Source organism: Fulmarus glacialis, unplaced genomic scaffold (assembly GCF_000690835.1).
Source record: "Fulmarus glacialis isolate BGI_N327 unplaced genomic scaffold, ASM69083v1 scaffold30754, whole genome shotgun sequence".
Classification (NCBI taxonomy): Eukaryota; Metazoa; Chordata; class Aves; order Procellariiformes; family Procellariidae; genus Fulmarus; species Fulmarus glacialis.
Window position 1 is genome coordinate 6,011 of NW_009210402.1, and position 16,790 is coordinate 22,800.

The following is a 16,790-nucleotide window of genomic DNA, read 5'->3' on the forward strand; positions in this document are numbered from 1 at the left end:
GTGCTTAGCTGCTGGCTGTGGTTAAACCACAACAAAAGGACAACCCATTTTCTATTAGATTTCCCAGCTGTGTTGTGCCTTCTCCTTGCAGAGTCCCCAGTGGTATCTGGCTTTGCCCAGATATTCACCGTCTTCCCCTTTGGTCCAGCTCACCCACTGGGACAGAAGTGTTGGCATTCCAATACTGCACTGAAGACTTTTAAAATGCCTATATTAATGTTTAAGGTGTTATGTGTTAATAGAGCCAATACCTTCAACATCTATACGCTGAAATGTTTGGGGCTATGTAAATAGATTAAGCAACCACATTCAAAGATATCTGAACATCTTTTCTTGCATTTGTATAGCAACTTTATAAACTCAGAAAGAGTAAAGCAAGCACAGACACATGCCCTATACAAGCTGCAATACAGACAATTATTTTACACACTTCATAACAACAGTAATGAAAATGATGCCAATTATAAATAAAATTATAGACAGACTCTTCTTGAGATAACAGTTATACTGAACAATGAAACATCCTTTTATAGTCATGAGTAGAATTAGTAAGATGCGTAACTACAGCAGAATATAGATCAGCACGTTTAGTCTGCTTACATGTCTCAATCTGATCCACTGTTGTCTGGGGGAAATTAATATTGTTTTAATCCATGCTGGCCCTAATTTGAAACATTTACTGCCTTGGTTTTTTGGTTGGGTTTTTTTCCCCATTAATTTAGCTGGAAACATTAGGATTCCTAAAATGCTCAAATCTGAACATGAATGCGTGATTCTCCTCTTCAAGCCAGCTTTTGCAAGGCTTAGATCCAGAACAAGGTGCACCCTGTGCCCTGTGAAGATTATTTCACATTTACTTATCTCCTTGTTGGTAAAAATTTTTCACCATTCTTGTAATAAGACCAGAGCACCATTTCTTTACTCTCCACATACAAGAACTGTGCTCCATGGAAGGTCCTCTTCAGCTTGCAAATGATGATCATGGCAGCAGGGGGAATCAGGTCAGCTGGATCTTTCTCACCATCCTGTCCTTCCTCAGGGACCCTCTGTCCTCAGTTTTTAAGATTTTTTTTTCACCTTGTACTCCAGATTAATTTTTTTTCTCTTTTTTAACACTTGGTAGTTTAGCATTGTAACTGTCTGAAAATACATAAGTTTTAGTTCACGAGTACACACTTCTAATGTTTGAACTAAAAAATCTAAACAGTTTTTGACAGAAACTCTACGAAGCCTCATTTCAGACAAGGAGCACTCCAGCACGTGAACAGCAAATTCTGCAAACTCACTTCAGTGCAGCCCTTAACACCTGGCATCTGCCTCTTTTGGCTGTCTGCTCCATGAAAGGAGACTTCAAATTTGTTTTTAGCAGGTGTAAATAGTAGTCACAAGGAAGTAAGTTTTATAATACAGAGAAGAGTCCAAAACAACTTTTACTGCATGTTCTAATTTGACTGCTTTGGTGCCTTTTGCGACTGCTGCAGTATCTCAAAAAAGCAAAGGTGGTGCCAATTCAGATCTGGCACACGCAGTTCTGAGTTTTTATGAAATCTTTTGCCGACCAGTTCTTCCTCATGTCTTCTTCAAACCTGGTTCTCTCAGTTGTTCAGAAGCTTAGCAGTCCCTATTTCACTACTGCCATGCAGAAAAGAAATGCAAGAAAAATATTAAAAGTCAGAAGCCCACACTCCAGCACTGTATTTGCTAGCATGATGTGGTCCCTCCCACCTCACTATGGTGTGGTTTTGCTCTAAATGCCCATCCTTCAGTTATATTCAGAGTGCCCACCACAGTCAGGAACTGTTTAAAAGCCATGCGGTTCACTTCCTTCAACCTTTACCCCACCAAAACACAACTTAACCTTAAACAATGTTTTGATCTTGTTTCAGAAACTTTTGTTTCTTTCTCTTTTGCCTTCCATTTTCAAAACAGCTAAAGATTTGCTAAAGAAAAACTTCACCTCCCAAGCCTCCCAGAAGTTATTTTTGATACTGTATGTGTTACTTTCCAGCAGTGGTTTATGGCTTGGCTTAGTGGATGCTCAAAAAATTGCACGAGTATTATTTCCCCTCAGCCTGGACTTCTCATAGCTTGGAACACCCCCACCCTGGAATACTTCTTACTGCTCTGTTTTTTTGTTAGTTTTTTTTTCCCTGGCCTAACTCAGAAGTATCTGTTATATATTTACTTAACTCCCCTCCCCAAACTCTTATTTTAGGTTAAATGCAGATAAATGATATAAATATTTACAATTTCTGTAAGTCTCTTTCAACCAAACTAATTTATGACAAATATGAGCAGCTTTCTATCTGATACGAACAGTCAAGAAATTGGAAACGTGTGGATGTAACTTTTAAAGACAATCCTCAGGGTTTTTTTTCTTGGTACACTGACTTCTTTCTCTGGATATGTAAATCACATTTTACAAAGTATACGATTGTTCCGCTTCTGGCTAATTTACACTTGATGTTTCCATGCACACTATGGCAGCCCTGGACCAAGTGGTTGTGTCTACACTGCAGAGCAGGAAAGGCTTCACAGCTGCACGTGAAGCCAGGTTTACCAGCTGTCTGCATTACTTACCTGCTAAAGCATCCTCAAGGCCAGCTCAGGGCTGAACTTCCTGGCACACCTTTGAGAGGAAAGCCTTGAGAGTGGTGCTCCACACTCCAGTGTGCATTATAGGATGTCCCGTGTGACATGTGGCCAGACGCTCACAGCATATGCCAGGCCCAGAATTGTCTGTATATTGTATCTGCCCTTCTGTCACATACTTGATGGTGGACAAAAAAGCAATCTGGGACAAATGGCTTTTGTTTCATGCCAGGAGGGTGATGTGAACATGGGGAAGCAGGTCTTGGGCAAACTGCTAGCTTCCAAGTACTGCTGGTTTTGGCAGCAAGTCCATGTGTCTACCTAATACAGTCTTCAAATCTTGGAGGGGCATTCATTGGGCTGATGCTGTTATCTCAAAGTAGCTCTTACTTGACTAGCTCAAAGGTCAGAAAATGCCTTTTTTTGTTTGTAAACTAACAAAGGAGGAAAAAAAGGTATTCTAACTACAGTATGCATGTGAACATTATTTTTCCCCAGGCAACATCAGTGTTTCACATTACTGTTTATTAAGATGCCAGCCTGCATTTTACAGTCAAAGATCTCTATTATTTGCCGATCATGCAGCATGACTGAGCTTCTTTACACCACCACCCTCAAATACACCGACTATGCTGTGTGGGACCACCTCCGAGTGTGGGAAGGTGGGTTGCCTGTGAATATTAAATTACATTTTTCCGATGAGACTGCAAAAATACTGTTAATCAGTGCCAACTGTGGTGGTGTGGTGTACATACAGAACTGAGAACACCAGAGAACTGCTGGTATTGGTAATAGCTTTTAGCCCACAGTAAGCTAGATTAGAGGTAAAATGTTGTGCCCTCCTCCCAGACTCTAAAATCTTCTAGCTACCCTAAAAACAGAAGTTGTTTTAGGAATGCACAGCTGCAAGAGGATCTGCTTCACTCTTCACACAGTAAACTCTGCTCAACTGTTTGAGCTTTTTAAATAGAAATATGCATGTTTCCAGTTAGCCACCAGATGGAGCTCGTACCTCCCCATCACACAAATCCATGAACATCTGCAAAGTTAAAGCACTTCAGAGATGTTACAAAGGATGCAGTTTCTTCCACTTCATAAAAGTCAGAGGAAGTCTGTGATTAGCTGGATGTTTACAAATAAAAGGAGGATCTGGAGATAGATCAAAGATAACTCTCCAGATTTGGCATGATACCAGGTTCCTGTGCTAATAGCATCTGCATGGGTTTGACTGCTACATTAAGTGGTTGAACTTGGTGTTTCTCATCATGTATTAATAATGCTTTTTTAATGCTTAGCGCATTTACTAGAAGTTTGAAGATTCAGCCAGCTAAGGACCTGAAAAAACAAAAAAACAACACCCCCAGCTAACAAGATCTTCCAGGCTCCATTTAAAAGAGAAGCACCCGCTGGGTTCTTCCTCACCCTGCTTTCTGCAATATAAAGGGAATCAAGACGCAAAGATAAGCACTGTTCCAAAATCTGAAGGATGTAGTACTTCAAGCTTAGTAAACAGGAGCAGTAGCACTCAAAGCCTGTTCTCTAATGATCTAAGTAGCTTGGATGGTCCAATCATACCATATATGCTTTTTACTGAGAAGTCTATAGTTCATCCAGGATCTCAGTGACTTTGGCACAGCCCCAATGACTGGGGAGAAAAGCAGATCTGAGATAAAAGATTGTGGTGTGTGAAATACAGAGTTAATGTATATGTGTTTTAAGGGACATCTTTGTTTTGACTCTGTGTAACAAACCAACATAGCTTGTGAGGTCTGGAAGGCCACAGACTATTCCTACTTTCATAGTAGTGCTCTGTTTGAAGGTAGTATTTCTATTTGGGGTCTAAGCCACACTGAACTTGATCCAATAAACATTCTCCAAAGGAAACTGCCTTTGAACTATTTAACTCTTTGCACAGCAAACTAAAGCTGAAAGAACTGCTAACAATTACTGTAAGATTTCTTGTGTCCTAATTGACTTATTTTTCAGTTTTTAAGTTACTGTTCATCAGGACCTCTGCCTTTTCCGGCAGAACTGACCATTTAGCAACAGCCAGTAAAATCTAAGTGAAACACAACGCCGTCTGAAAGCAGACTAGGTGCGGCTAATCCTCATAGTTCCAGGCATGCAGACTGTGCCAGTGTCATGTTTTACAGCATGTGTAAGTGTACACAAATTATATTTAATCTACCTGATAGCAGTGCAGCTCAGAGGTCCGAGCTCTCTCCTGGGCTGTGGGACATACTAAGACAGTTTCTTCATCAGTTCCAAGGAATCCTACCCTGTATTTCCTCCTTCTACAGTACTACTGTATCTATCCTTTTCCTGCAGGAGGGATATGCTAGATTTCATCTCTTAAAATGTTTCCACTTTGTATATATAATTAAATAACCAATAGCTAGAAACCAGAACCTCGCTAGTTTGGTAGTTGGGACTCTGTACCAGTAGGTACCATTGAGAACCCCATAGGCAGGGAGGAAGCAGAGGCACCATCTTTAGCATCCTGAATAAATGCTCTAACGATGACTTGTGTAAAAAGGAAGGAGCGTAACTGATACCAGAAGTCTTGAGTATCTATTGCCAAAACCAAAAGTAATCTATGGTATTCAGCAAACTCTATTTTTAGCCAAGCGTATCTGCATTTCCACAAACTTTCATGGTCTTGGGACTTTTGCCATGGAGAGAAGGGCATTATATTATTTCTCCCATTCATTTTCTGGGGAGTCAGAAGCAGAAGTCCCTCTGGTGACCATCCCCAATGTAATGGGATGGTTACCTAAAAAAGGAGAGAATAGGTATTACTAAGTTGTGCAGGTTCAATTGAACATGTGAGAACTATTACAAAAGGCAAGTTCTTAGCCCTAGTCATTGCTTTAAAAGAGGAAGAAACCACATCTTCCCATTTCAAAAAACAGAAGGCAAATAGAAGAGCCAAAATGATGAATTTTTAAAATAGCAACCTTGTCACCAGGGGACATGAGGGAGAAGAGATGGGAAAAGACTGATTTTTGCATCTTTCATGTTGGCAACGCAGCTGCTGCAGAGACCTTGGCAATTGCTGACACTGGTGGCACTTTGCCTGACAGACAGGTTGAGAAACCAAGGATTTGTAGACAGTCTTGATTTCCAGTGGATTTCCCACAATCCACACAGCTTCCAGGATTTGGAGGCCTTTAAGGAATGTTCTCTTCATTCCCTGTCAGGAGTCTTGGGATGTCTACAGAACCACAAGACACACTTATCTGAGATCATCTCTTGTTTGCAAAAAAAAAAAAAGTACACCCCAAAATCTCATTGATGCAAATCACAGTTGAGTTTGAGTAAAAACAATAGCAGCATCAGGACTTCGTCAGAGAGGGAAGTTCTTGAACAGCTCTGAAAGGCTAATTTTTTTTTTTTCCTCACATAGGAAATGCTAGATGCAGCATTGTTTTTGTGGTTGTAGCTGCAGGAAGATTTACTATAGTTTTAGTAGGCCAGAAGGCACAGGACAGGATTAAACCTTCTCGTTTTCTTGCAAGAGAAACAAAGATACTGACCACTTCTGAAATTCTAGGTTCTTGGGGTAAGGTGTGCCACGCAAAAGTGTCAGTCAAAATCTGGCCTTGGACTATCTGCTGATTTCTCATCTCATAATTTGGTTATGTTCCCTTGAATACATTAATATGAAACTTTAAAAACATATTTTCAACTACTTTTATATACGGAATGTGCACAAATTACTGAAAACCGTTTCTCTAAAAAGCACAATATTGTTTTCCTATCACTTAAATATTAAAAAAACCCTACAAGACATTTGAGGGCAAAAACGACCTAAAGATCCGATAGCATTTCTCTTGTAAAGCTGGCACTGGTCATTCAAGTACATGAAAAAGAACATGGACTGTTTGTTTCAGGGCTGAATATTTATAGCCTTGATGAACTGACTCCTGAGTCATGAGCTCTGTTGCTCTGTAACAAATTAAGATTTGTCTTTCTGCATGAAAAAAATAAAATAAAATCACAATTAATTCCAGAATTGTAGAAGTGACTGTAAAAGTGGCAGAAGACACTTAATTTATAAAATGTGTCCTGGTTTTTGGCATCTTCCCCCTTCAAAATCTCAGCCTACTAACATGTCTCAAGAATACACTGCACAGCAATATTTTAGGAGTTTTTTGGAAGTTGGAAGAAAACAGAAAACTGGTTTATAGCCGAGAACTACAGAAATGTCAGCTTTTAAAAACATGTTCCTAATTTCTAGCCTTCAGCAGACTTTATATAAAGTCAAATTAGTCATGCTTCATCTTGTAAGTCTTTAAGTCTGTGACAAGCATCAAACCAACTGAGAATCAGAATATTTGATTTTTAACCCTTTCAGATTAGGAAGCACTTAAAAGTCAGAAGCAGGCGCAGGGGGATAGTAACAGATACTGCCAGCATCTCCTTAACTTACGCAAGGAATTATCCCGAGCTTTCAGTATTAGACCAAAAATGAGATGACTGTCTCCCCTTATCGCGACACCCAGAAAAGCGCACATTGTGAGTGGCGAGGGGCACAGGGCAGCAGGAGAGCGGGGGCCCAGCTGCCGAGCGTGCGGGCAGCACAGCTGCATCTGGGCCCACAGCTGGAGGGCACAAAGACCAGAGGAAGGTGGGAGCCATTCCTGGCGTTTGGCCGGACAAGGGGCCCACCTCATTCCTGGGCTCGGGCCAGGCCAACCACATGAACCCAGTGGTGTGAAGCGCTACTCGGTCTGTTTCAAGAACGACTAAGAAAGCTCCAGAGCATATTTGAGGGGTGAGCTGAACACAGGAAGGATTCCAGTTCTCATGAAGAGGGCAGATAGCATAGACGTGTCTCATTTGTATGTAAGAGGCTGGGCTGCCTTTTTTCCTTATCAGGAAATAGGAGATGAATGTCAGAGTTCAGCTTCCACAAGGATGCTTGGGGGAGACAGAGACCAAGTTAAGCTTGGGAAGTGCTTTGCGTTCTGGCACAGCTCGTTTAAGCAAACGAGCCCCCTCCCAGCCACTCATTTCTCCCCTTGTGCCACCCCTTCTATTGTGCTAGCACAAGATCTGACATGGAGCCGGAGAGGGAAGCACAGCGGGGAACTGGTCCAGCCAAAAAATAGCCCCACAGGGAATAAAAAAAAGCCCGTTGTTTGATTCAGTTCATTGTGAAGCTACATAAATACATGCTTTTTGACAATGGAGCGGTGGCACACATGGGATATGAGAGCTGAAACTAGGTGGGGAGAAGGAAGGGGCTGCCAGGGCTCAAGGTGGCACTGCCTTCAGGAGCAAACTTACGTCCTCACCAATAGCTGAGATACTCTTGATGGTTTAGCACTAGTGTGTTCAAATACAATAGCGTAGTCAAAATATTCATTTTTATTACAATGTATTTTTAATATATTCTCCAGGGCAGTACATTTTCTGTCTTCAGCTTTGAATAAAAAATATGCTGAATGGTATTTTCTCCATTAACTAAAAATATTAAATAGAGAAGTCCCCTAATAAAAGCATAAATTCTTAGAGTTCTGTGATATTCTAATCTATTCAAACCAAGATTTCTCCACAGACCTGTTGGCTCCAAATATCGTTATACACAAATGTAAATACTGTTTGAATTAACAAGTTGCCAGTAAGCATTTACAAGTATATATTTTTTTTTTAACATTTGAAACATCTCCTCTGAAACTGAAAAAGAAGCTCAACAGCTTTTGTGATATTTTAAAGCTCATTCCAGGTCTTCATGAATTCCTCTTTTTAACTTCCAGTAAATCCTGAAAGCTAAAAGCTAGGCTGGCTACTTATAAATTATTTTCAGGGTCGCAGCCCACACCGCTGCCAAAATGAGGAAAACAACAGAACAGAGAGAGGTCCTCCAAAAATAAGAAGAGCAAATCACTTAAAAATATAAGTCAGAGCATCCAGCAAGTCTGTTTCTTTCTGGCTATGCCTCGTGCAATGCGATATGCTTACACCTCCACTCTCAAAGATCCTTAAGTGCTTTTACACTCTAACAGTCCACGTAGCACAGTAAGGAGATGTAAAGGAACTATGTTATGATGACTGAGGAGTACAAATTTGTTAGAGGAAACAGAACTCTAAATGAAGTATTTTTGCTTCCCCTTCACTATCTTTCAAGTAATAGCAAGACTTCTAGGGTATCGTAACTGCAATTGGGTTTTTTTTTTTTTCAGGTCTGCTTTCATTCTGTCTCCACAGTAAGTAATTTTTGTCATGGTAGGAGCGCTGAAATCCATCATTTCATTGTCCTGCGGATGTTGGCCCATTCTGGGGAGAACACCCCCGACCCCAGGAGTGACCAGCCCCAGCCAAATTCCTCCTGTCACTCCAGGACTTCTCGTCAGTAGTCCCATGCTGTTCCCCTGCGTGCTTTTACACGTCACCATAAACACTCTCCCCATCTACTTGCAAGCCAGGCTGTCTTGTTCGTGCCTTAATACCCTTGATTTGTTCTCCTATATTCCCCTTGATCACTTTTCAGGCTACTTCAGTCATTCTGGTTTTCTCTGCCTACATACAAGTAGATCCACTCTTAAGCTCCCCTGCAATGCAATTCATGCTCTTTTTGAGCCTTAGTCTGGACGTTCATACACGTGAACTCCAAGGCCCTGGCTTTTGTTTCACAAGAACAGGAAAAAACATTAATTCAAGTTCAGTTGGAAAGGTTTAACAAACTTTCCTTTGAAAGGCTATTACAACACAGCTTATTATTGAAAAACAAAGGTATTCCAGGGTGTTTATGAAGTTAGATAGTACACATAAATACCATCATTCCCAGTTCCTCCATTTAACTTCTGTAGTTGGCAGGTCTACTTACACTAGGAAGTAACTTCTTTCGTGAAACGTTTTTGGGTCAAGTTCATACCAATACACTGTAAACAAGGGCTCCCGACCATGAGCAGGAGTCTCCGTAAATCACCCTTAGCCCTTCACTGTATTCAGGAACGATCTCTTAGTCTGCAGAGGTCACCTCCTTTTCAACAAGGTCTTTAACCCAGGCTTTGCTGTGCCCCTGCAGTGCTTCCAGCACGGGGGCTGGCTGTACTTGGTACGCAGTCCGAACTCCCAGTTTGTGCCGTAGTGAGCTAATCACCCGGGCCGACAGCTCTCCCAGCCAAGCTGAGTCATTCTCACTCCGGTCCCACAGGCGTCTACAGGACATTTTATCCACTCCTCCAGCCTCTCCCCTCCATGCCAACTTTGGGATTTGCTTCCCACTGCACGGCTCTAATCTTGCCCTCCCAGCCTTCGTCCATCCCTCCTCTCCCACTCAGCCTTCCCAATTCCCCAGCGCCACAAGACTCTTCTGCCAACTCCCCCAGCACCTCCAGTTCTCCCTCTCTTCCCTTGGCTGCTTTTCCCAGTCCAGCCATGGCTGACACCGTAAGGGATAACCTGCATGTCAGAGAATTGCTATGCGCAGTGTATTAACCCCCCCAACTCTGCCACTACAGCACTTGACTAACTACTTCATCCCTAAGACGATCATTATAGTTAAATATTTTGTCTTTTGAAGTGTCTTATAATCACCTTAGCACGGATTCCCGTGCTAAAAAGTGTTAAAATACCTGTCCCACTTATTCTTTGAACTCTTACACATTGAGCTTCAGTCTAGGTTGGGATGGGGAATGTGGAATAAATCCTAAGAAGGGGGAAGCTCTGAATTAACTGAAATGCTGGAGTGCATTCATGTCCGTGGTCTTTTTGGCCCTCGTGTTATTCAGGACTTGGCTGGCTTCAGCAGCCTACAAGAAAACATAGGACTGAGCAGTTACGGCAAAAAGCTAAATGCCCAAACTGCACCCGAAGCAGTCGGTGCCCGGGGAGCTAGCTGCCGGCTCAGGACTCAGGTCTGGTGGTGGGGTCCTTCTCCATCACTGCAGAAACGCACACATCTACCAACCAAGAGAAATTCTAATGCACATCTAAAACTGAATAAATGCAAGGCAACTCATACTAATTTAAATAGTTATAGTGGAGATTCTGAACTCTCTTAATTTCTCTATATAGTCTAACATTAAAACTCGATACCCCTCGTAATCCCCAAGAAACAACAAGGGATCAAAACTCAACTCCCGACAGCAACAAGCGCGTAAAAGCCCCAGACTAGACCCTCAGCTCCTGGCTCCTATTCTCCCCACTGGCACGCGAGGTGATAGCATAGAATATTTCGGTTGGAAGGGACCTGTGATGATCATCTAGTCCAACTGCATTAATTGCTGATCTAAATTGCTTTCCTCCCTCCATGGCTCAGTGGGAAACAGTATTACTACCCTCTTTGATAAAGTGAGATCTGCTGGGAGAAAGTACTGCTAGGTTTTTTTTTTTAATAGTCTGCTCCACCATTACATATTAAGATCCTTTCCTCCCCCCACTAAAAATCACGCACTTAACAAACATTTAGACAGCTGGTGCCTAAGAGTCAAAGCCAGTCGTTCTCTCAAAGGCCAAACTGCCTCACTGAATTGATGTCAGCTGGTACTTAGGATTTTTAAATTCAATTAAATTAAGAGACAAGCTACGCAGATTAGGGCTAAACTAGAATCAGAAAGGAATCTTAAAAGGCAGAAAATGTCTTTACATTTATTAAGCAAACTCTGCAGTCTTTTCTTGTTATATTCTTGTTGAAAAACAGAACATTCAGAAAGTATCATGAAAACAAGAAACAAAAAAACTAAGGTTCACATGAGCCACACTCCCCTTCCCCTCCCCGCCCAAGCAATGGGACTATCTTCACACCCATCCCACTTTCAGCTTTCCAACACAAGCAGCAAGGCACCATTTACAGCTAGGCTGAGAAATGCAGTCTTCAATGCACATCGCCATTCTGCATTCCTAGCAATCCACCACAGCCACTCTTCCCTTGTATATTAGAATAAGCAGGTTTTATATACCCACGTAGGAACAGACAGAAAACGGAAGGCCAACGTCAGTTGTACAGTTCTGCTAGGACTTCAAGTCTGGAAAATGACCACTCTGCTGGGAACTCCTCGGTTATCCCGACAGTCATTAACTCCCTTTCCCTTTGCGCACACCAGTCCACCTCTGCAAGGTTTAACTGAGCCTACGTGCTCTCACCCCTGGGATGCACGTTCCAACAAAACCAAGAAGCAGAGGACCAGGACAGCCAGCTCTGCCCTTACAGCAGAGTCAGAGAGCAAAGGATTATTTCTTGGCATTGGAGGCTTTTTTCATTTTGAAAATTAATTTGGGGATTATGAACAATTATGTTCTTGCATGTTAATCACTGTGATCTAAAATTTTCACATGAAGAAACAACACATGAAATATTAAAGCACTCATCTTACGGACATGGATCCGAGAACTGTTTAATAGCAGTCAGTGAAGGGGTAACATTGTGCTTTTAATCTACAGTTTAAAAATAATGATTTGTATATCTACTTAGTAAAACAATAAAATTAAGAACAGAAACTGATATTAGGAAACAGTGAAAATGTAATAATTAAACACATGATGCTTTTCAAAGCTATATACTTAATGAGCCTAAATAGACACCTATGGTTAGGAGGGTCTTAAAAAAAAAAATAAAAAAAGAGACTTATTTTCAATTTTTTTGGTGTTTTTTTTTTTTTTTTTTTTCCAATTTTTGTCTACTATACTGTATGCCTTGCTTTGGTGTTCTCTCTGCTGTCAACTTAATGCTTTAACAGTATGTTTACGCTTATGTTCTTTTCAAATGCTTGGCATTATAGTGAGATCTCATATCTTTCCTCAAATTAAATTTTGCTCCACATACTCCACATGTATACAGATGAACATCCATGTGCTGCTCCAGTTGCTCATTATTTGGGAATATCTGAAAGCAGACCTGGCATATAGTCTCTCCAGCTGATAAGTGAGATATCATATGCCGTACATGGTCATGTTTTCGGAAGTTTCCTTGATCACAAATGGAACAGACATACCTGGCCATGCCTTTGTGCATATCATTGTGGAGCCGCAACTGGCGCTCTCTTAAGAACTGCTTCCCACATGTCTGACAAACAAACTGTTTTTCCTTGGTATGAACGGTATAGTGCTCCCGCAAGTGGCAACGCTGATAAAATCCTTTCCCACAAAGATTGCAGAAATGCTTACGTCTGTGATCCCTCTCGTTCTCTTCCATCATGGAGTTCTTGAACAGATCTTGCTCCAGGCAGTTTGACATATGTTCAACCACTAGGTTTTCAGTTTCAAAACGCTGACCGCAATTAGGGCATCGGAAAGGACAGGCAGAATGCTTGTATAACTGTTTTTTTTGAAGGCTGTTCATTTGGAAATGACTGTCCCTGAAGTCCTCTAGCATCTCTGCAAACATCATGTCCCTTATTTCTGACTGCTCCTCGGGGTTTTCTTCCAAGTCCATTTTCTCCTCCGAATTCCTGATACCGTTCATGGTCAGATCCTGGGGTTCTCCACAGGTCTGCGCATGGTCCTGTAACTGCTTGCCTTTGACCAGTATTTGACCACACTTGCCACAAGCACATATATTTTCTATGTGTTTGGATAAATAATGAGAGGACAAATCTTCCTCGGTGATTGTTAGCCCACAAAGTTCACAGGGAGCGTTCTCCACATCTTCCTGCACTGAAGGAGCCTTCCTGTTAAGGTGCCGTGGACTTTTCAAACACTTTCTTTCATCCTCATCCATGGATAAACGGGGTTTTAAAGTCTTCCGAGCATTTCTCTTCTCTCTGATCTCTTCCTCAACATAGTATCTGTAAAGCGGCTCTTCCTGTTCATCATCTAGGTCGTCATTGTCGGAAGACTCATTGCAGTCTTTATCTGTCACCTTAATAATATTAAAATCCTTCAGCTCGTCTGCAGGATTGTCCTCTGGTTCCATCTTGATGATAATCCTCTTCCTCTCAGAGGCTCTACCTCCTTCTTCACCTGATGTCTCGGACGCAACCGTGCTGCTTTTTCTGCTTGTGATGTTTGACACGGGAGACGAAGAATCGTCCGCAGCTTGGCTCGAGTCCCCCTTGTATTTTTCTGTTTGTGTGGAGATTATTTTAGAAGTAGAGTCCTTTTCGTTAAAGTCTATTTTTTCAGCACTGTAGTACCTGGCACTTTGGTAAGAATGCCTGTTAGTGCACGTTAACACGTGCTCATCCAGCAGCTTTTCACAGCTAAAACTAAACCCACAGCTGTCGCAGGTGAAGCTTCTTCCAAAACGGCGCGAGTGGGACACGCGCTCTTTCGTGTGAGAGAATTTGGACGTGGTGCTTTTTTTGCAGACATCAAACAGTTGTTCGGGGAAGCTGCTTAGCTGCAAAGCTTCTTCATCAGGCTCTTTGTTATGGGACGTATTTACTGTTGAACTTGGCGGCTCCATGCCCCACCTGTTTGCTTCGCTGCCATTTCTAGCAAGCGTGTCTTCATACATTCTCACGCCAAATATCATTTTACTATTCTGGGTGCTAGAAGCAGAAGATGAACATTTTAAACTAGATGAGTCTGTATCCTGTATATCTTCTAGACATTCAGGTACATTATATAGCTGTAAATAGTTCATGGCCACTTTAAATTGCTCAAAATTGGCAGGGGCTGTCATAATTTTTCCTAAATACATGAACTGTAAAATAAGATCAAAGCATTCAGCGCTAATCTTCATGTTGCTTAGATTCAGCTGGGCTGTAGTGTGTTGATGGTTCATAAAAAACATCCTAAAATAGGAGCTGCACGCAGCAAGAACTGCTTTATGTGCTTGAAAATAAATATCATCGATAGCGATACAGCAGTCGCACAGAAAGCCCCACTCTCTTTGGTTGTTTAGCTGCTGAAGGACATAGTTGCTGTGGCTGGTTCTTGCCATCTTGTACTTCAATTACAGCCCTGCATAAAGAAGAAGACATCTGTTAAATCATAAGCACGAAAAGCAAAACGTACTTAAACGTAGGGAGGAGCTGCCATCTTTTTCTTCTCTAGATCTTCCTATTCTCGCACTGTTTGTGGTACAGCTTCCCGTCTGGAGATCTTTGCTGGTAACTACTACGAATATTGACGCCAGTGAAAACATCCATAATTCCATGTTCTCACCACCAGACTTACAAGACTAGTAAACTAATAAACTTCACCACCACACATGTCAATCAGAGCAACGCTGCTGGAATATAAATTAGCAAATATATCTCAAAGTCCTACAGCCAAGATTTTCAGATATGAATTCTGAATGCAGAACTTCAAAAACTTCATAGGGTAGACTTCTGTAAGATGGCCCCAGGACAACACCTATACCAGGTAAGCTGACTGTAAGAAACCACTCTTCAGTCTCAACTTGCCTTTTTCACCTGTCAGTCCAACGGGCATATGATGCAACACATACTGGAAACCAGGCCAGGCTCAAACTGGTCTTTCCCTCCCCATTAAAGAAAACTAAGAAGATACATCTGTGGAGCATCCACACAAGCTACGTCCACACACTTTTTGCTCTTCAGGGCAGCTCAGGGACAGTCTCAACCTTATCTGCAAGGCATCTTGCAAACCAGGAACTGCAAACTCAAGTGCAATCTCAGAAACACAGGGCAGCCCGGCTGCGATGGCACGTCCCACGTACGAGCCCGCTGCAGATGGTGACCAGGCTAGCTGCGCGACAGCCGCAGGGACGGGGGAGAGGCAGGAAGCGGTGCACGCCGTGCCTCCTACTGCTCTCAAAACCACTCGGTCAGAGCGCTGTAATATAACCAAAACATGTAGACGGGAGACCGGACAAAGGAAAACTCAGCAATGGAGAACTGCAAAAGCTAGCAAGCCAGAGGCGGAGCCACAGTGAAATGAAGCCTCGACAAAGACTAGAGGGAAAGGTCTGCGAGTGCTGAAAGTTGCTGTAACTGAAAGGACTAATTTATCCTCAAGAGAGAAGAGGAAGAAAACATAATGGTTTACGTTAACAAAAACATCCAGAAAAATGCATTGTACACAGAAGGTGCGCATTTGATTTACAGAAGATAAACTTAACCAAGTATGGCCAGATCCAACAGCTAGTCACTGCTCACTTCAGAAACCCTTTACTGATATATATAATCTGTACTAACTGCACAGGGAGGGGGGTGAGAAACCAAAAGAAGATGTAAAGAACGCCCTAACTGAAATGAAAAACCTAAAGAAGTAACAAGCATTCTTAACATTTTGAAAGGTTATTGCAAACAATGCAAACTATAAGAGATTTGTACAAACAAAGTACAGGCTAGCAAACAACATATATTAAATGGCATTTTACGACTTAATGAAATGGATTGATTTGCAACCATTCTTTCAACTGTCCAAAATTTAAACAAAATACACAAAAAATGCTCCCTATTTCTTCTTATTCCGCTGACAGCTTACATCTCCTAGAGGCTGGGAAATGGGTGGAGAAATTAAATTCCACAATTAGTGTTGAATTCACAAGTCGTAGGCGTTGCCTGGCTTGTTAAGTAGCAAACCTAACGTTAAGTCACCGTTCTTCTTCATTCCACAAAGGACTGCCATGGAAGAAACGCGTTCAAGCTCTCAAGACGAGAACGTGCTCACCGCGCCCAGCAATATTCCCTACTGCCAATTCATACAGCAGTACTTACGGATCACCACCAGCACAAGACCTTGTCTGGCAACAGGAACCTTGAGATTTGGGTTGAACTACACTGATGATGAGCATCTGAATGGCAGCTGCTCAACCCAATCCTCCAAACCCAAAACTCAAGGTGAGCACCCTGCCATAATAACTCTCTGACCAGTTTGGCCCAGTGATGTCCACTGCAGAAATACAACTCGTTGCATGAAATTAATTTAATGGCTTTCTTACTAACTCGCGAAAGGGTGGCTTTGAAAGTAGGAGAATCTCTGAAACAACTTCATGTCTTTTCTACAGAAGATTGATTATTGTCTAAGTCACTGGGTGAGTTCAAATGTTTCTGTGAAAAATAGCAAAGCTCTCAACATCAAGTAATCATAAAAGGGCACTTCATATTCTTCCAAGTGCTAACATGTTTTGGATTTGAGGTAATTCATTAGATACTTAAATATAATTCAGTATACTGTATCAAGTATTAAGAACAGCAGCTGCATAATGACAAAGAATTGACTTCAACTTCCATAATAAAGGAGTGAAAACCAACAAGAAAGTGAGAAGATGCAGTCTGAGGCATCACTGGCCTCTTGGTGTGAACTGCCATCGAGACAAGAAAAGGGTGAGGACAGTG

The 16,790-nt window shown here is 41.9% G+C and overlaps 1 protein-coding gene across 2 annotated transcripts; it reads right to left on the minus strand.

Annotated features, from left to right (window-relative positions):
* Positions 1–499: 499 nt before the first annotated feature.
* On the minus strand, positions 500–14,450 carry ZBTB1 (zinc finger and BTB domain containing 1). 2 transcript variants are annotated; one of them, XM_009577161.1, is made up of 2 exons: positions 12,706–14,450; positions 500–1,632 (listed from the first exon to the last, which is right to left on the minus strand). In XM_009577161.1, the coding sequence occupies exons 1-2, from the start codon at positions 14,423–14,425 to the stop codon at positions 1,622–1,624; spliced, it is 1,731 nt and encodes a 576-aa protein (XP_009575456.1). In that variant the 5' UTR covers positions 14,426–14,450; the 3' UTR covers positions 500–1,621. The 2 variants fall into 2 exon arrangements, with proteins under 2 accessions (XP_009575456.1, XP_009575455.1); XM_009577160.1 differs by having other exon boundaries at positions 12,534–14,450.
* Between the last annotated feature and the right edge of the window lie 2,340 nt (positions 14,451–16,790).

Bases quoted from the DNA above. Each gene is read 5' to 3' on its own strand.
- ZBTB1 (XM_009577160.1), bottom strand. From the start codon at position 14,425: ATGGCAAGAACCAGCCACAGCAACTATGTCCTTCAGCAGCTAAACAAC. The intron at 1,633-12,533 runs GTATGTCTGTTC...TCTGCATGGCAG, and splicing joins ATGCACAAAGGCATGGCCAG to TAGTGAAATAGGGACTGCTA.